This window comes from Hipposideros armiger, unplaced genomic scaffold (genome assembly GCF_001890085.2).
Source record: "Hipposideros armiger isolate ML-2016 unplaced genomic scaffold, ASM189008v1 scaffold_66, whole genome shotgun sequence".
In the NCBI taxonomy this organism is placed as follows: Eukaryota; Metazoa; Chordata; class Mammalia; order Chiroptera; family Hipposideridae; genus Hipposideros; species Hipposideros armiger.
Genome location: NW_017731416.1, coordinates 3,316,264 through 3,336,152, shown reverse-complemented (window position 1 = coordinate 3,336,152; position 19,889 = coordinate 3,316,264). Strand labels below are relative to the sequence as shown.

Sequence of the window (19,889 nt, the reverse complement as noted above, 5' to 3'; positions counted from 1 at the left end):
AGGCACTGTAGTAAGACCCAAAATGCAGGAACAGCCTTAGCAGGATTCTTTTCTGTGTCATCTTCCAGAGGGAAAGGTCAGAAACCAAGAGAGGGAAGTAGAAAGGAAAGAGAAGGGAAGGTTCAAGGAGGAAGTGGCATGCTGTGCTGGGGCACAGGAGTCCTGCGGCACCCCAGTGAGCAGTGCAGGTGCTAAGCACCTCACCAGGTCCCTGGGAATTAGACTAAAGCAGCAGGGCGGGTGGTGGAGCATTGACAGACAACTGATTTGCAAATGAGTCAGGTTGTGGCTTTTTCCTAATGAGCTGAGCATGTAGTTAATTAAGTTCCACTTAAACAGTGGCCATTCCTGAAACCTTAGGATGGACCTAACTTGCCTAGGGCCTCCTTACTGTGAAAGACCTACGGACCTGCTGGGACCCAAACTAAGCCCCACCTGATGTTACCTGTGCTTTAGCAAAGACCCAGACCTGGAAGAGTGGCCTGCCCAAGAGCTAGGACAGGAGAGGATCTGTGTCGTTACCTCCCTTCTACCCAGAGAAAGAACCCCAGGTCAGCTCTTCCACAAAAGAAAAGTTTCCAAGATGCCACCCATACTTGGAAAAAGCCAGGTTGAAATACCATTCAAGTCAAGCTTTCTTGATATTACTCTGTGTTTCCCCAGGAGGATTACACTACAAAAATTCGGACACCTGTGGCCTCTTCCTTCAAAGCAAAAAGCCAGCACAACCCCAAGCTGATAAGATTAATCTAAAGAGCAAATTATGGTGTAATTTCCTATGCTGATACTTTGTAGTTTATTTAAAAAAAAAAAGTTTCATTTTCCTATTGGTCTGATTTCACAGGAACATTTTACCTGTTTCTGTGAGGCATTTTTTTCTCCTGGAAGAGAGGCGCTGATTGGCCCCAACCTGGTGTAATGAAAATTTCCAATGTAAACTCATTTTCCCTCAGTTTCAGCAATTTTAAATCTATATATAGAGATAACTTTGTCAGAATTGCATTGTTAGCTTCTCCTGGTAAACTAATTGTCTCACATTGTCATTGCAAATAGAGACCTATTAATGCATCTCACCTCCCAACTGATCCCAGTTCTGGTCTGCCTACTAGCATGTACCAGCAACTTCATCCATGGACACAAGCTCATCTTACAGGAGATCATCAAAACGCTGAACTTCCGCACAGTGCCAAAGGTGAGTAAGCTATCTGCCACCATCTCTCCAGATGTTGGGTGATGCCGTGGGTATTTCTTAGACTACGAGGAACATAACCGTTACTAGAGAAGTTGGTAGTTGGTAGTTGGTGGCAGGATGGGGAGCAGAGCGGAGGCTTCTCGCTTGGCACTTTTCCTCTCCCTGAGGGATTGTAGGAAGTGCTCTCAGTTCGAGGGAGTGAGAGGTACTCCGCAGGATGTCCCCCGTGCCGTTGGAGGTAACTGTGTCTCTTGCTCTCTCGTTCCTGCCTGGACCAAGGACTGGTGCATGGAGCTGACTGTAGCAGACGTCTTGACTGCCCCAAAGGTAAGAAATGCCCCGGGTCTGCTTTGGCAGATGGGTGACTTGGGAGAGGAGAACCATCCACAAGTGTTTGGACAGAAACCTTTTTTTTTTTTTTTTTAACAGAAAGCGAACAGGCCCAAATGAACTATAATGAGAATTCTGATCTTTACTTTCAAAACATGTTTTGGTGTTTCTGGTTTCATTTGATGTAGAAGATGTGTAATAGACAGCTTGGATCTTGTAATCCTAACTTAGATCCTGGTCAAGGCAGAGCTCTTTAGGATTTTATCCAGCCCCGGCCTAGTACCTGAAATATAGGAGGCACTCAATACACGCTTGTTGGAGGAGAGAATTTTTATGGCCCATACATTTCCGAAAAACCAAATACTCTCACAAAAGCAGATATTGAGATTACAGGTTGAGGGAGCTTTCATTTTGTCTAAGAGACTTCCTACGGCGACAGAGAAGGTATTGCCAGAGCCCTCCTCTTCTGCAGCCCGCCGGCTCCGGGGCGGCTGTCCAGAGACCTTTGGCTTGCTCTGTCCTGCCGACTGCCCTCCAGCCTGGTTCGGACCATTCTGCCAGGTGTGGGGTCCAACACATCCCTGCTTCAGGCTGCTCGGGCATCTTGCTTTTCCACCTCCTGTGCCGTCTCACCCCCGCCCCTCTATCTGCAGTGGGAGGAGATAGATTTGACAGCTGATAGTGCATTTTCTCTGACAAACACATGACTGCAGCCATATCAATAGCTTTGTGCACATCAGTTCCTGTTTTCATGGAAACACACAACTGAGAATGAAAAACCCAAAGCTTCAATTTACCAGTGGTCTCCTAACCACCTGCTTTCCACACGTACCAGAGAGGGCAGCCTGTCCAGGAGTTAAGTCCTGTGAGCTGGGCAGGGCCGTCCGTACCCCAGGACCCACGCCATAAAACAGGCCCGTCCTGCTTCGTGAGAAAACTGTTCTTCAGGTCTTTATCTGAATATCTCATTTCACTAAAGATTATTCCAGGAGTCTGATATATAATAATATATACTATTGTAATGTAGTTCTGTACAATATTATATAGAATACATGTATAATATATTATATAAGAACGTATATAATTTTGTCCTTCAGAATCTCATCATGTATCAGACTCTGTCCATCAGTAGGTCGGAAGGACTTGGAGATTTTATACACATATAAAATTATATATTAATGCGATGTTAATATTTTATATGTGTGTATAAAATAGCCAGGAGCCCATTGCATTGTGCTCTAGGCTCTCCAGAGGGTGACTACACTGCTGAGTGGGCTCTCCCAAAGCCAAGGGCAGGGCCCCGCAGGACGTGCTGAGGGTCTGAAGGTGACACAGCCTGTGGTGTCAGCCCCAGCCCTGCGACTAACCAGCTGTGTAGCCTTTGGTCAATTTGTACACCTCTTTCTGCCTCAGTTTCCACATCTGAAGAAATGAAAGTGATTTTGAAAGTTGGTTGGAATCCAACTCTTGAGTTAGTGGAAAGTGTTATTGTAAGATGATATAACTCTTGATTACAGGCAAAAACTAGTTGCAGAGAAGCAATAATTCTAAGAGGGAGGGGCCAGCGGTTGGAGATGATCAAACCCTCCATGACTCGAAGCCCAGGCCACCCCACTCTGGCTGTCTCTAGGAGACTCAGCCACCCCTCACTCTTGCGGAGGTGCAGGCTTGTCCATGTGGCTTCCTCCCACTCTTAGCCTTGCTTTTCATTGGGTTCTCACATACTTCCCTCACCACAGAGGTAGACATCTCCTAAAACAAGTCCCCGCTGCCTTCCTTCACACTGACCTGCCTCAGGCGCCTTTCCCCCACCTGCTTCTGTTCCTCCCGGATTATCAATCTCATTTTTCCGTTCTTTTCTTTTCCTCAAAGACTCAGCACTGCTTACTTATCAGGGTATTTCAGAGCAAGGGACGGTTGTGCTTTTCAAAACCCACAAAGGTGGTATGTGGGAGGGAAAGTTACTTCTTTGTGTTCCCAACGAGGAATATCTTTCCCAGATCCATTGTATTAACTTTCTTTTGGGGACCAAGAATTCTTGTATCTCCAAGTTGGGTAGCATCCTGCTCTGGGCAGTTGCTGGCAAGAATGTGCTGCTCTAAATCCTGGGCTTCATGCGCGACGCATACCGGGTGTCTATGAAATAAAGGTGGTTTGAGGAACAGCGAAGTGGAAAGCAAGGAAAGCAGGCTGGTCTATAGAGGATTTCTTGGGTGCGCCATTAGTTGGAGATATTTCTACCAAAGAGAGCTAAAGTTTATGATTTTTCAGAGAGCTCTACGCCAACCCTCAAATATTTATTTGAAGTGAAAATAGAGGATTTTTATAAACAGCACTGGCTGACTAAAAGCGGGGATAATGGATACAACACAAATAGGACTGTATTTTTATAGCCCTGAATGAAGCTGGTCAAGAACCAAGTTAGAGGGCCGGCCGAGTGGCTCAGTTGGTTAAGAACTCGCTCAAGAGTTTGAGCTCTGAGCAACAGCGGTTCAAGTCCAGCCCGAGCTGAGCAGCCGTTGAGCTGCCAACAGGTAGCAGGATGGCTCAGCTTAAAAAAAAAAAAAAAAAAAGAACCAAGTTAGAATGCTAATAGAGTTACTGTCACAGAAGAAATCGGCCATTTTGACATTCCCATGAGGGATGGGCTTCCTTATGGCCTGGGCCTGGGCCTCCCTTTTGAGTCTCTTTTCCTGAGCAGTTCTGAACTGGAGGTCTGCTAGGCTGTCATCAAAGCGTGTCCCTGAGCTGTGGCAGACACACAGGCAGAGAGCTGGATAAGCAGCTGAAAGCAGTTGAGATGGGGTGTCATCCTGTTGCTGCAATACGAATGGAACTAAAACTTGAAGACCCTTAGCTAAAAAGGCCTTTAGAATTAGTTTTTGTTGTTGTTGTTGTTGTTGTTTGTAAAGTTTTTTCATTTGACTCAAACTCTTTTCAGTTCCTATTATATCCTAATTACCTTTAGAAAGTCCTTAGACAAATATCTTTGCAGGGCTTTTTCCTATATTATATGGCCATATATGCAAAACTAAGAGGCAGTTTAATTTCTAGGCTTCAAGCCAGAGTGTCAGAAAAGTCTCTTTAGGTTTTGATAGGGCTCTTCTCCTCTGGCCCTTTTAAACCTCACTGTTCTCCCTCCAGCCACACGGGGTCTCCTACATTTGCACCCACAGGTAGCCTCTGCTTCCTCCTTGGTCTTACCACCTCTGCTCACCCCCAGAGCCCCAGAGGCACCATGATTTATGAAAGGTTTCCTGACTCCCTGAGCCCAGAGATACTGGCTAGTCTTAAATTTCCAACTACAATCCAGGGCCCAGGAGGGCTCTCAGCCAGCTCATTAAATGTGTGTGTCCTTCCGAAGACCCTACCCATGGGCCATCAAGCCCCACAGGGAAAAGGGGAAGCTTTTGTAGTCTGAGGGTCTGGTGCTTATAGAATTTAGCCTAGAGAAATATGAGCTAAACACCAGGTTTACACAGATGACTCACTGACACACTGTTTACAGAGGAAAAAACTGCAATAATAGGGGATTGGTCCATTAGGGTACACATATGCCATGGGTTCTATAGAGCTCTCAATCCCGTGTTCCAAATGCTATTGAACGACTTAAGAAATGCTTGTACTATAGGTTAAGTGTGAAACGGTTACAAATCAGTACCAATGGCTGATCTATATTTTGAAAAGATATATATTTTAAAAACCTGGGAAGATATTTGCCAAAACATCAACAGTAGTTATCGCTGGCTAGTGGAATAACGAGTGAATTCATTTTTGTTGAATACATTATTTTTATAGTAAACATATATTACCTTGACAACCAGAAAACATATGTGACTGCTAAGAACTTAAAAGCTGCTTGGACAGTGCTTCTCATGAGAACCCCCTGGCGAGCTTGTTAATGCACGTTTGTGATTCAGTGGGTCTGAGGTAAGACCTGAGATTCTGCATTGCTAACTGGCTCCCAGGTGGTGCCCATGCCTCTGCTCCATGAGCCATCCTTTGAGTGGCAAGGGACTGGAGCATGTCCTAGTAGAGGGTAGAGATGCTCTATCTGAGCTGGATGGGACTCAAGCTTAAGACCAGTCCCCAGGCTCCATGACTTTGTTCTTCAGTGGAAATGAGAGGACACGCCAGGCCTGGTTCACACTGAGACACACCCCTCTCCCAGGTTCACACCCAGCAAGCTTCCCCGCTTGTTCATGCCCTCTTCTAAGGCCCAAAAGTCCCCAGGGAGAGCCACATGGCCAGATCCACATCAGAGCTGCCAGCATTCCAACAAGGGTCTGGCCATGTACATTCGAGGTCAAAGGCCCCTGACAGAAGCCTTGTCCCAGGCCCAGCTCAATGGCACCCTCTCTCAGAAGCGTCCCCCATCTCCCAAGGCCAGACTCCCGGGGCACCTCGCCCTAACCCTGGCAGTCACCTCTAGCTGTGGGGAAATGTCTGATCGCCTCACCTGGACCCTGAGTTTCTACACACTCCGCATCTCCCATGGGGAGGGCTACATGGAGAGTGTGGCCCCAGCAGCACTGTCCAAGCCAAAAGATGGGCATTCATTCATTTATCCAACAAGCATGTAGGATTTCCAGGGAAACCTTAGGAATGAGAGCAGACTCTTGACTATGAGTTCATGTAGGCACCCTCCACAGAAAGAACAACTGGCATCAGGCCAACAGACCTGGGCTACAGACAAGTGGCTCTACATTCACATGTCCACTCTGTCATTTGCTTAGTTGGGTGACTTCACTCAGATGCCCTTTTAGCAAAACCCTAGAAGGGAAAAGAAATTGGGAGCTTCTGAGGAAAAGGCTGCTGCATTTGCAGGAACCTGGGAGAGGTTGTTTACAGAGGTTTATGGCTGTGACAAGCAGCCTTCATTCATGTGGCAGGAATCCTTGAATACCTGACCGGCAATTGAGCAAACTTACCTTCTCCATGCATCCTCCTGCAAAAAAGAAATCAGAAGGAAAAATCTCTGTTCCATGTTCAAAATAGAGTTGGTACACGGCCGTGGTATTTCTCTTTCTAGAACACAACTGAGAATGAAGTCTTCTGCAGGGCCACGATGGTGCTTCGGCAAATCTACAAACACCACACGTGCTTGAACAGTAGGTCCCTGAAAAAACTGGACAGGAACCTCAGCAGCATGGCCAACATGGTAAGCTGGTGTGCCGACAGCTTGGCTCCTGGCGGACGCAGTCTCCCTTCTATTCCTCCTGGGTAGCAGCACCCTTCATTCATCAACCTGTTCGTTTGTCAGCAAGTACTGCTGAGGCTTTGTTGGTGCCACGTGCTGCTCTAGGCACTGGGGACACTGTAGTAAAGACAAGGCAGGGTCCCTGCTCTCACAGAATGTTCTAGTGGGGGAGTTAGACAAGCAAACAAACATGTCATGATGTCCGGCAGCAATAAGTGCTATGAAGAAAAATACTGGAATAGAGAATATAAGCGTTATAGGGGAAAGGGCTGATTTAGTAGTTGGTGACATCATCTGAGCAGATACTTAAATTCAGTGAGGGAGCAGGCCACATAGGTAACTGGGGAAAGAACATTCCAGGCGGAGGGGAAGGCTGTGCGAAGGCCCTCTGGTGGAAATGAGCTTTGTATGTTCAAAATCAGTAGAGAGGCCAGTGTGGCTGGATCAGTGTGAGCGAAGGGGACTTTGGTAGGAAACCAGCTCGTGCAGAGCCTTTGAGTTCCACCGCAAGTATGGGGGGGAATACCCACTGGGTCTGGAGCAGAGCAGGGGCTGCGGTCTGATTTTTGTGGTTTAAAATCATCACTCTGGCTACTGTGTGGTAAATGGACTGAATCAGGGTAAGCGTAGAAGCAACATGGCCTGGGGGCAGCTAACGCAGCAATCCAGGCTGAAGGTGATGGTAGTTTTAAAAGGTTGAGAGCAGTAGAGGTTGTTAGATTTGGGATATAACTAAAAATATAGCTGACAGCTCCATTGTGAGAGGTGAGGTAAGAGTAAAAGGTGACCACTTGGTTCCTGGACTGAGCCACTTAGGTAATGGTAGCTGCTGTTTACAGATATGGAAAGGTTGGGGTGAGCAGGAGATCGGAAGTTCGGTTTTGTTCATGGTAACTTTGAGGTATCTATTGGATGGCCAAGGGGAGATGTTGAGAAGATTGTTCTAAAAGTCTGAAGCTTAGGGGAGAGGTCAGAGCTTGTGATATAAAATGAAGTGTCCTCAGAAAGATTTTAAGTCCTAGACCTGAATGACAGAGAGAAAGGAAGAGATCTGAGGGCTGAGTTCAGAGGCACTAACATATAGAGGTCAGGAAGGGAAGGGTCCAGCAAGAGACCAAGAAGTAGCCAGTGAAGGAGGAGGAAATCGAAGTGTGTGGTGCCCCAGAAGGAAAGAGAATAAACTCTTTTAAGAAGGAAGAAGTGATCACCTGTGTCAAATGTACTGAAGAGTCAAGTAAGATGAAGACAGGGAACAGCCGTTGGGTTTGGCATTATGGAGAACACCAGAGATGCTGATATAAATGGGACGTGGGAAGGAAAGCCTGAGTGAAGTGGCTTCCATAGAGAACGGGGTGGGGAGGAGTGAAAAGGAAGGGGCAATAAGCACAGAAAAGTCTTTGGAGGTGTTTTGCTATTAGGTTGCAGAGAAACGAACAAGACCGACAGCTGAAGGGCAGGTGTGGAGTGAGGGAAGTTCTTACAAGGTGGGGGTACCAATGGGAATAGTCCAGTAGGAAAGAGGGAGAAACAAGAGTGGATGTTATCTAGCGCCATGTATCCCCTCCCTGGCCCTGTCATCTTATTTATAAGATAAGGTAATGGAATAGGGAGCAGACATTATACTCATTCTCTCCTTTAATTCTCTTAATTATCATATGAAGTTGGCACTACTGTTCCCATTTTACAAAGGCGGAAACTGAAGCTTTTACAAATAAAGTAGTTTGTCCTAAGCAATGCAATTAATATACGGGCAGAGCTGAGGTTCAAATGGAAGCAGTGGCCTGGTGGCAGGTACCTGGAATCCTTTCCACCTGGCGTGCTGCCAAGCTGTGGTGTTGCTGTTTAATGGGCAGGAGGGCAAAGGGACTGAACCCCTCTCAGCAGTCCAGGTGGCCCTGTAGAAGGTCCAGGAAAGCAGTGTACAGGTCTGAGCCTCCACCTTCATGTTACACCCCTGAGCAGCACCTAGCTGTGTGTGACACACCTCTCCAGAGACTGTGGCGCCCCCGAAGGCAGACACGTAGTGATGGTACAGTAAGTAGGATGCACTGAAAACAGGCAAATCCTACTGGCCTAGTTAGTGGCAGAGTCAGACTCCAGTCAAGCTAGACAGGAGGCCCTGATCTGATAACTGTTCAGGTGGCAAGTGCCACAGCAGGCTTGATTCAAGTAGACAGGAATGACAGCAAGACTCAAATATTTAGCAATGCACACTAATGAAATGTTTCTTTTGTAGACCAATTGCCCTGTGAACAAAGACAATATGACCACCTTGAAAAACTTCTTGGAAAGACTAAAGAGCATCATGCAAGAGAAATATGCAAAGAGTTGAAGCTGAATATTTTAATTTATGAGTTTTTAATAGCCTTATTTTAAAAATATTTATATATTTATAAATCATCATAAAATAAAGTATATGTAAAATCTGACATCATGATTTCACTTTAATAGCATTGGCTGTTTACTTGACAACTTTTGGGGAAACCAATTTATGTACCAAGGAACTAGTGTGGAAATAAAAAAGGAAAGATAGCTTCTCTCTCAAGGGGTTCCCCCTCTAACTGGTGACATAATGCACAAAAATGATTAAGGAATACAAGGCCACACAAGATGTAAACGATAAGAAAAAGACAGCTTGCAAAGTGGGTCCATGAGTCCTACTGACTACCAAATAATTTAGAATTGAAACGGTATTAACTGGGTGTTTAGAACACTCTTCTCTCATCAGCACAAGGGTTGTTATAGTGAGTCTAGAGGGGGTAAAATGTAATTCTAGCACACTACATGGCTCTGCAGTGAACAATATTTAAAGTGCTAATAATGTAAATTCTCTTGATTCTCAAGTCTTAGAACCAACAAAGCACAGAAGACTTAATTGTGATTACAGAACAGACTATAAACACTACCCACCTGACAGTATATAAAAGGTATAGCTGAAAATGGTTGAGGGGTAAAAGCAAAAGGAAAGAAAGAGAGGTGGAACACTAATAGCCCCAGCTCACTCGACAAGGGGGTCAGTTAAGCAATGATGTCTGAGGTTAATGAACAAGAGATTTAAAGGGGCCGGCTGAGTGGCACATTGGTTAAGAGTTGTCTTGGGACGCCAGCTCTGAGCAGCAGGGCCCCGGTTCGGATCCCACATGAGGGCCAGTGACGCTGTGCCCTCTACAGCTAAGACGGTGAACAACAGCTCGACCTGGAGCTGGGCTGCCGTGAGTCCCGCCGTCGGCGTAGGCTGCAATGGGGGTGGCAGGCAGCTGGCATGAGTTTTCCTGAGCTGCCATGAGCCAGCGTGAGCAGCCGTCCAATGGCAGGCGAGCGACTGCCTCACCTGGGAAGAGCACAATGATAATACCAACATGGGCCAGTGAAGCCATGTCCTCCACAACTAGACTGAAGAACAAAAGGACAACTTGTCTGTTCCCCTTCCCCGATTCCCCAACGCTGTTCCCTTCCCACAATTCCCCAATAAAAATCTTTAAAAAAAAACAAAAAACCAAGAGATTTAAATATGTATTCCTAACTGCAGAAATAATAAAAGATCTAAAAATAATTTACAATAAAACACTTGGAAGGGATAGATTAATGAGGTAAAGCCTCACTTTTCATTAAGGAAATCAACATACAATAGCTAAAGTTGATAAACCAAAAAATAGTGGAGGGCCCGCCAGAGGGCTCAGCTGGTGAGAGCACGTGCTCCTAACAACAAGGTTGCAGGTTCAACTTCCGCATGGAATGGTGGCCTGTGCCCCCTCTCCCCCCGCAACTAGATTGAAAGTGGCGACTGGACTTGGAGCTGAGATGCGCCCTCCACAACTAAGATTGAAGGACAACAACTTGACTTGGAGCTGATGGGTCCTGGAAAAACATAATGTTCCCTTTCCCCAATTCCCCAACACTGTTCCCTTCCCCAATTCCCCAATAAAAATCTTAAAAAAAAAAATAGTTGACAAGACTGGTCATGAGTTGATTGCTGTAGCTGGGGATGGGTACATGGGGGTTGATTGTACTACTGTTTGAAAGTTTTCAAAATAAAAGTGAAAAAAAACCCAATAGTGAGTGAATCCAGAAATCTTTGGAATTATGACAGTAGCCACCAGAAAAATGAAAAACTAAAAACAAAAAAAGGGAAGGTGGTTTGTTGGGAACGGGATTTAGAATAAGGATGGGTAGAAGCAAGGCAGGAGACTGTTGGCTTTCCATTTTAAGTCTGTGTGTGACGTGACCATGCACACAAAGGTAAAATATTCCCTTTTTCTTTTTTTTTTAGCTGAGCCATCCTGCCACCTATTGGCAGCTCAGCGGCAGCTCAGCTTGGGCCGTGAATCGAACCGGTGACCCTGTTGCTCAGAGCTCACACTCTTGAGCGAACTTTTAACCAATTGAGCCACTCCACCAGCCCTAAAATATTCTTAAAAATGAAAAAAAAAAAGACCCACTAAAACTAAAAAAACCACTCAATCACAAACGTCGGTGAAGATGTGGAAAAACTGGAACCTTCAGACGTTGCTGGTGGGATTGGAAAATGGTGAAGCCACTTTGGAAAACAGTGTGGCAGTTCCTCAAAAGGCTAAGGAGAGTTACTACACAACCTGGCAATTCCACTCCAAGGTATCTACCCAAGAGAACTGAAAACGTACGTTCACACGAAAACCTCTACACAAATGTTCATAGCAGCATTATTCATAATAGCAAAAAAGTAGAAATAACTCAAGCGTCAATCAACTGATGACTGGATAAACACAATGTGGTATGTCCATACCATGACATATTATTTAGCAATAAAAAGAAATGAAGTACTGACACACGCTACAATGCGGGTAAACCCTGAAAACATTATGCTGAGTGAAAGAAGCCAGACACAAAAAGGCCACGTGTGGTATTTATGATTGCATTTATATGAAATGTCCAGAAAGGCAAAATTATAGAGGCAAGAAGTAGAGTGCAGGTTGCTAGGGGCTGGGGGGATTAGGAATAAGGGAGTGATGCTAATGGATACAGGGTTTCTTCTGGGGACATGGAAATGTTCTTATATAAGATAGTGGTGATGGCTACACAAGTCTGTGACTATACTAAAATCCACTGACTTGTATCCTTTAAAAGGATGAATTTGATATGAAATGAGTTATATCCCAACAAAGCTGTTATTTAAAAAAAATTAAAGCGGAAAAATAACAAGTGTCAAGTCATTGAAACTTGCCTTTTGAAGACGTGCTCTGCAAGAATAGGGATCTAGTAACAGTGAATGAGCATTCTTTTCATCCTCGCTTACACATGTGGCAAAAATTAATACTAGTACTAAAATTATACCCAAGCATGTAACATCTTTTTAACCCCCTCAAAATAAGGGGGGAAAAAATCAAAAGCTTCAAGTCTCGCCCTGACCACAGCCAGTTTCAGCCTGCCCACATGAAATACCGGCATGCCAAGGACAACAAGTACCTAAGAGAGTCATGGAGCCTTAGAAGGCCACACTGAAAATGCTAGTTTCCTTTCTTCTTTGATTGAGACTTGCTTGCATTCACTGGCGAATGTGAGCTGTAGCCTGCCACAGGATATGAGCTGCGGGTTGCAGTTTGTGTATGAGGCCAGGATGGTAAAAGAAAGGCTGTCGGGAAGAACTATTTAGAACGGGCCACAGAAGGACATAGGCAGGCTCCAGACGGGCCTGTCACCAGGGGAGTTTCAATGGTTAAGATGCAGCTAACATTTCTATTTACTGCCAGACTGGGCTCTGGACAGATACACCCACCAATAAGCCCTTATGTTTACCAAGGGAGTGAGAGAACATGAATTGAGGAGGACGCACATAAAAAGAATGAGTGAAGAAACTTGAGGATTGAGTGAAAGTTGAGATGCTTGTCATTTGTGCACATTCACTTAGGAAACTCAGCCACAGCCCATGCCCGCTTCAGTGCACATGCCTTTTGCCTGTGCCTGGAACAGGGGACATGGACAGCAGAGGCTGACCCTCTCCCTCCCTGCTCTCTGCTACCTCTGCCTGTTACCTATGAATATATGACATCTCTAAATGGCATTAGCAGGTAATAAATACTTATTGAATAAACGCATGAAGAAAAAACATTTTGCTCAAATCTATGGCTGGCTGTCTTTTATTGAAACATTCTTGGGCCACAGTTAGAAATACTGGGCTCTGATAAAAATGCATCAGGGGCTCTCCTGCTGCTATTGCTGTGTCCCTGCCAGGAACCCTGCTGTCCTTTTCCCCACTGTCCTGCACATGTTATCTCTGCCAGCCTTTCTGGGTGCCCGATTCACCTGAGGAAGGGGGTTTTAGGGCAGAGTACAGTGCACAGCTTTACCCAGGAGCAAGGCACAGCGGGCCTGGCGGCATGCAAGGCTAGCTCTCAGTTCCCACAAAGGCCAACGCAGGGGTCCCACCAGTTACAGGGCTGATGCCTTGGTTCAATCTGTTGGCACAAGTTCAAGTTCCATTCTCAGGTGGACCATTAAAACCTCCTAGTTAGAGGCCAGGCCTCACATTTCCTGAGCTGGCCTTCACCTTGAGCACTCAGGCATTCGCTCTTTGGCTCTCTAAAAGACTGCCATTTGCGACAGCATAAATAGATCTTGAGAATATCATGCTAAGTTAAATAAGTCAAACAGAAAAATTTGAGAACCATATGATTTCACTCACATGTGGGATATAAAACTGAAAGCAACAAACAAACAAAACTCACAGACACAGACAACAGTTTTGTGGTTACCAGAGGAAAAGGGGGGCTGGTGTTGTAGGAGAGGGAAAAGAGGGTCAAACATATGGTGATGGAAGGAGAACTGACTCTGGGTGGTGAGCACACAATGCAATACATAGATGATGTATCATAGAATTGTACACTTGAATCCTATATAATTATTACTAACCAATGTCACCCCAATAAATACTATTTTAGAAAAAAGAAAGTGTTTCTCTTCTAATCCATCCTTCCTGTCAACTTCGTCCTAGTTCAGCTTTCAGTCCCTAAGTGGTCTGTCTGTTCCTTTCTTGTTTCCAATAGTCAGTGTTCAACCAAACACAAGCATGTTTTGATGTTTCCTGTGCTGACTGAACACCTGGCTACCTGCTAGGCAATGGGAGTAAAGAGAAGTAGAGATGGGGCTGGCAGAGCGGCTCAGTTGGTTAAGAGCACAAGCTCTGAGCAACAGGGTCGCCCGTTCAAATCCCACAAGGGCCAGTGAGCTGAGACTGAGCTGAGCTGCCCTGCCCTGAGCTGACGACAGAAAACCAGATGCTCAGTGGTTGGAGCATGCGCTCTTAGCAACAAGGTTGCTGGTTCGATTCCTGCATGGGATGGTGGGCTATGCCCACCCATAACTAAGATTGAACACAGCACCTTGACCTGAGTGGCTGCGAGCTACCATCGGGCAGCTAGTCGTTGGGATGGCAACTAGACTTGGAGCTGAGCTAGCTGCGCCCTCCACACCTAAGATTGAAGGACAAGTTGGCCGTTCCTCTTCCCCAAATCCCCAACACTATTCCCCTTACCCCAATTCCCCAATTAAATCTAAAAAAAAAAAAAAGAGAGACGTATGTCCCATCAGTGGAGGTACTGGTCACAGTTGTGAGAGCCAGCTGAGGACAGACGGAGGGTAGCTGCTCTGGCTCAGGACCAGTTCAGCCTCAGGCACAGGTGTGGACATCACCTGCTCTCCCAGCACCCTCCTATCTAATTCTTCAGTCTTTCCAGCAGTAGTCTCTCTAAAACACAAACAATGTGAGTGACCCACCTAAAATCCTTCCGCGGCTTCCCACGGCTTACGGAAAATTCACAATAGGATCCTGGCCTCTCTTTCCATTTAGGGTTCAGCTGTCCCAAACCTTTGCCCTGCTCCAAACATACCACCAATGCACATGGCATCTAGATTCACGTTCCTCCTTCTGCCTGGAGGGCCTTTACCCATGTGTAGGACTGCTTTAACACCCCAGACAATGCTTCCCCTGAGAAGACGGCGTTTCTGACCTTTTGGTGGGGTAGACATGTGCCAGGCACCGTTAGCTGCTAGGGGAGAACGTGGGACCTGGCAGCTCACCCTTCACCCTCCTCAATAGCTGCACTGTCATTCCCCCTTTACGCAGCCACCTCTCTCTTTGGGGGAGGCTGGGAGCTTTGCAAGAACCTTCTGCTCAGCACAGGACAGGTACACAGTAAATCCAGGAGACACCTGGTGACTGAGTAGCAGAGCTCAGGATGGAGTAGAAGTCAAGGCCAACGTAGTATCTCTGTAATGGCTCTGGAACTTTTGGGTTGGGTTAGGCAATATCCTCTTGCTAAGATTGGTATCAACTCTGAGAAATATTGTATTCAGTTGTAAAGTCCCAGTTCAATTCCTTTGTACAGCTGGAGAAATAAAGCCTTTGATTAGAAACTAAAATTTCCCCAGCCCTCTAAACAGGGATGGGGGAGGGGAGCAGGTGTGGAAAGGCGTCTGATCTGTCATATTCTTCACTCAGAGCCCTAAGCGTGTTTGAGTAAGACAAAGTGATGTTCTGATAACGTTGATAAAAGTAGCTTGAAGGCTGGGTCACAGGAAGCCCAAGATAAACACTCAGAGGAAACAGGTCCTTTTTGAAGTAGCCTCTTCATAATCATTTTCCCACACATTTGTTCAACTTCCGAAGGAGGACGAAATATCTGATTTGCTATGCAAATGACACAAGTTAAGAATGAGACATTCAGATAATGTTATAGCAAATGGTTTAGAGGGCTCCTCCAGCTCGCTCTAAATTGTGGCTTCAGAGCTATGTTAACTGTTCCCGTGCGCACAGGCCAACTGTGGTCCCTTACACTGATACTTTGGGGGGTTTTTATGTTTGGTTTTTAAAGATTTTATTAGGGGATTGGGGGAGGGGAACAGTGTTGGAGAATCAGGGGAAGGGGAACAGACAAGTTGCTCTCCTTTTGTTCTTCAGTCTAGTTGTGGAGGACATTGCTTCATTGGCCCATGTTGGTATTATCATTGCGCTCTTCCCGGGTGAGGCAGTCGCTCGCTGGCCGCTGGACAGCCGCTCACAGGCAGCTCTTGGCAGCTCACGCTGGCTGCCAGCCATTCACAGTAGCTTTACAGCAGCCCACTGCAGCTTCACTGCAGCCTACGCCGTCGCCTACGCCGTCGCCTCACGGCAGCGCAGTTCTAGGTCGAGCTGTTGTTCACCATCTTAGCTGTAGAGGGCAGTGTCACTGGACCTCATATGTGGGATCCGAACCAGGGCCCTGTAGCTCAGAGCTGGCATCCCAAGCCAGCTCTTAACCAACGCGCCACTCAGCCAGCCCTTTTGTTTTTTTGTTTTGTTTGTACTTGGTTTTAAAAGAGATTTCTGGAGGGTCTTCAGGAGAAAATGGGATGGACAATGCGCGTTGCCTGATGAAAGTGAATATCACAGCTCCAAAATTCAACTGGGGAAAAGGGGAGGAGGGTACGAAGACAGCAGTTTTTACTATCTTGTTTCTGCCATGGTAGGCCTTTCATTTTATCTTCACATGCAGGAGTTTATAAAATAAGCTAGCAGTTGGGGAAAGGAAGAGAGCAAGCCCTGAAGTCGCCAGTGGAGTCTGCCGTGTCAAAAGCACATTTAAGTCCCTTGAAACTTGCCTACAAATCAAAACCTCTCAATGTCCTCTGTGAAGTTTCAAGGCCTCCTAGCATGGTGCCTGGTAAATGTTTGTCAAAAGAATCCACAACTAACAATAATCCAAGCAATGTTATTGTTTTAGAGATGCTTTAAGCTCACTGAAATGTTTTGAAAGAGATCATATCATTACCACTCAAAAATGTCTCCTTTTACCTTTTAGTGAGATACACTCTATGTACACACTTCAAGTTTCTGTTCTCAAACACCTAATGGAAAGGAGAACAAAACCTGGATAAAAATATTTTTGGTGAAAAGAAATTTTATCAATGAGAGAAAGCCCGTTTAAAAACAGCTCTCCCTAGTTACTGTTTCATGATGGTTTCTGTTGACAGACCCACGCCACTGAGTTTCTGGGTGTGAAATTCCACAGGCCTCTCTCCATCATATGAAACCGAGATGCCACTCATGAAGAACCCACCTATTTGTATCAGGATTGATGTAAACACCAAAATAATTCTGTAAGGATTACCACTACTACAGGCATTAGGTAAACATTTTTATTTTTTATTTAACCATGCTGCACGTGTATACACAAGATCAATATGTACAACTTGAACAAATACAATTTATACATAAAATACAATGGAAGTGTGGCTTTTGAAATTAATGCAACAAACTCACTGTATAATTTGTAATTTTGGCCAGTATACAGTATTGTACTAATGCTATTGAAGTTGTTAATGATTTAGACTACAGTGTAAGTTCAAAGGCACTAGGAAGATCTATGTTTTCTTCTAGCATTTTCAGAACAAAGAATAACTAAAAAGGAAGAGAAATGTATACAGTAAGAAATGGGCAGACACTGGCGTCCTTAAGTGTAAACCCTACCCATTCCTTAATTCACAGCCCCGCAGGGAAGAGAAGGACCTTCCTTAAGATAAGAGTTAAGGAAAAAACTTAAAAGACTAAAAAGAAACAACACAAAAAAATACAACCCCAAAACCATAATCATAATTTAAAAAACATGTTACAAAGTGGCACCACCCCCAAAGTAACCTTAAATTTCTTGCTGCAAAAAAAAGGTCCCCTTTTCCTAGAAAAGTAGATCACACAGCTTGTCAACGGATTCCACTTGTGGGATAAACACACAGAGACAGACCCTCCCCCCTTTGATTAATCTTACACTTTACAAGAACCTAAACAAAAATGGAGAATACTATTCTGTTTTAATAACCTGAATATTAGTATATTTAATTACAGGGGGTTTATTAAAGAACATACCACAAACAACATTCTACCAAGGCTCCTTTTAATAAATAAATATTACTATTTTAAATTAAAGAGAAAATACCCATTCAAAAACCTATTTTTTTAAAAAAAAAACTACTTATATGTGACACTCATTTTAAACCTTCCGATTTCATATAATGAGCATGTTTGTTCATCTATATCCTTTCATGAAATAAATACTGAAGTTACAAAATATTTCACTTGTGCACAAAGGCACAATAAATGTGAAGAAACTGCTATGATTGGAGGTAAATGAATAGCTCTGAAGTCAGTGTCCATATTTTCACCTGGATTATTCAGGCCTGTATCAAATATCTAATTTTGGTATTTCACAAGATGAATATTTATTATCCATCCGGTATAATCAGTTCTAACATAAATGCTTAAAAAAAAAAATCCCTGCTGAAGCAGCCTGTTTTTTCAATTTCTCAATGCTTTTTTTATAGGTTGCTTGTTACTACAGTTGAATGGAACAGAAAAAATCTAACATACTGGCTTAAATTTTCTATACTGTTTTAGAGCTTAATGCAAAAGTTACTCCTTTCTTATTAACTGCATGGTTAAAGGCTAGAAATGCAGACTTTTAAAAAGAAGTATTCATCTTTTCTTTCTACTGGTAAAATTAAGATCTCTCTAGAGTAATTACTAACAGAGTTAAATGTGCATCTGTAATTGCTGAGATATTTTGCCGACACAAAGCATTTACAAACACAAATTCACCTTAAGTCTTCAAAGTACATAAATAATGCCCCACAGAGTAAAGTTATACAAAGAAAATGCTGCCAGTGAAATGCAATTCTTATTACCTAGAAAATACGCACCATACACAGGACATTTAGTACACCCCTTTGGAGTGTACTTTAAGTTTATGGACACATTTTTACAACCACTGCACAAGTACACCACCTTCACTCACCCCCTCTCTATACACAGCTTTGTAATTATAAACCAATATTTAACCAAACTCCTTAAAATAATGTTAATTTCATAAATACTAATTTATGAAGTCTCAAAACTTGCAATCAATGTTTCAGGGCTGATTACATAATTTTACAATTCATAAAAGACACATTAAGTGGTATAGGTATAGCATAATGCTAAAAAAAATCAAATTTTGTAAGCAGCCAACAAAAGAAAATACAATTCTATTACAACTTATTTTACTATAAAATAAAAATGTTTTTTATTTTTAGAGGAATATGGTCTAACTGGGTCAATGCAAGAAATTCAGGGAAGAATACTTTTTAAATAAAATATGAAGAAAAACAAAACAAGTGTTTTAAAGGTAAAGGATTAAAAGATATTTTTCTTGCTTTGGTTGTATCTGAAAAATGGAGACCTTTCTCAATTGGGAGATACAGAGCAATTCCCATCAAAATTTAGAACTCAAAGGAAAGCATCCATTAATCACACTTCAAAGTGAATTTTAAAAATATACACATATGTGTAAAGATTAGTGACCAGTGTTTAGCTTCTCAATTTTCTGCTACTGTGACTCCTTTATGTTTAGGTACAAATTCAATGTTTCAGGAGAACATGAAACCAGAACAAAAAAGTATATTTGACTTGAACTCAAAGTGGCAAAAAAGGTCAAGAGAGATCCAGATGAAACATATTTTCAACTTTTGTTAAACTTGTATACTTCTAAAGAATGACTGCCAAATTACAAATTTTCTACAGATCAGTAAGATCAGTCATCTAATACTTAAAATGTTATGACTGATAGTATAAAAATTAGTACATATTTAAACAGGCCGAGCGGGGTTATGATTGAATCATTTCTGCGTTTTATAGCCCATACATGCGTATATAACAGCCCAGCATCGGGCAATTAGAACTGCTACTGTCTGTGTGCAAAACAGGACATACATTTCTATTTTGAATATCCAGTTATCTAAATACACAGTAAGTTGAGTAAATTACTAGCAGACTTATGTATACATTTAAACTGCAACTCTCTATAGTATGAGCTGCTCCCCCAACTTCCCTGCATAGTATAAACTGAAGAGTAATACAACAGTCTGAACAACTACCAGATGTGCAATTTTAATATGTTATATTAACTTCATATATATAGACTAACAGTTATTAGACAAATTATTCCAGTCTAACTCCATGATTTACAGCTTCCATTATTTGAAATTACACAGAAGTCTTCAGTGTTTTAGTTAAAGATTTTGTCCAGGCATGAGAGTATCACTGATTTTTATTGAGATTTTCAGTCTGTACCATTCACTGAAGTAAAGAGTCAATTACCGTTTCAGGCTTTGCAGAACGCTTTCTGT

The 19,889-nt window shown here is 43.6% G+C and overlaps 2 protein-coding genes across 9 annotated transcripts in view; one reads left to right on the top strand and one right to left on the bottom strand.

The window, feature by feature from the left end:
• The first annotated feature begins 1,031 nt into the window (after positions 1-1,031).
• On the top strand, positions 1,032-9,054 carry IL4 (interleukin 4). The gene is made up of 4 exons (XM_019642180.1): positions 1,032-1,192; positions 1,472-1,519; positions 6,555-6,683; positions 8,959-9,054. The coding sequence occupies exons 1-4, from the start codon at positions 1,064-1,066 to the stop codon at positions 9,052-9,054; spliced, it is 402 nt and encodes a 133-aa protein (XP_019497725.1). The 5' UTR covers positions 1,032-1,063.
• Positions 9,055-16,857: 7,803 nt separating this feature from the next.
• KIF3A (kinesin family member 3A) overlaps positions 16,858-19,889 on the bottom strand; it is a 56,259-nt gene continuing 53,227 nt past the window's right edge. For all 8 annotated transcript variants that reach the window (XM_019642245.1, XM_019642242.1, XM_019642246.1 and 5 more), the window contains one exon: positions 16,858-19,885. In XM_019642245.1, coding sequence (XP_019497790.1) covers positions 19,837-19,885 — 49 coding nt within the window. In that variant the 3' untranslated portion in view covers positions 16,858-19,836. The remainder of the gene's footprint in view (positions 19,886-19,889) is intronic.

Coding starts and splice junctions, on each gene's coding strand:
- IL4 (XM_019642180.1), top strand. CDS start 1,064: ATGCATCTCACCTCCCAACTGATCCCAGTTCTGGTCTGCCTACTAGCA. Junction 1,193..1,471: donor ACTTCCGCACAGTGCCAAAG/GTGAGTAAGCTA, acceptor GCCTGGACCAAG/GACTGGTGCATGGAGCTGAC. Junction 1,520..6,554: donor ACGTCTTGACTGCCCCAAAG/GTAAGAAATGCC, acceptor TTCTCTTTCTAG/AACACAACTGAGAATGAAGT.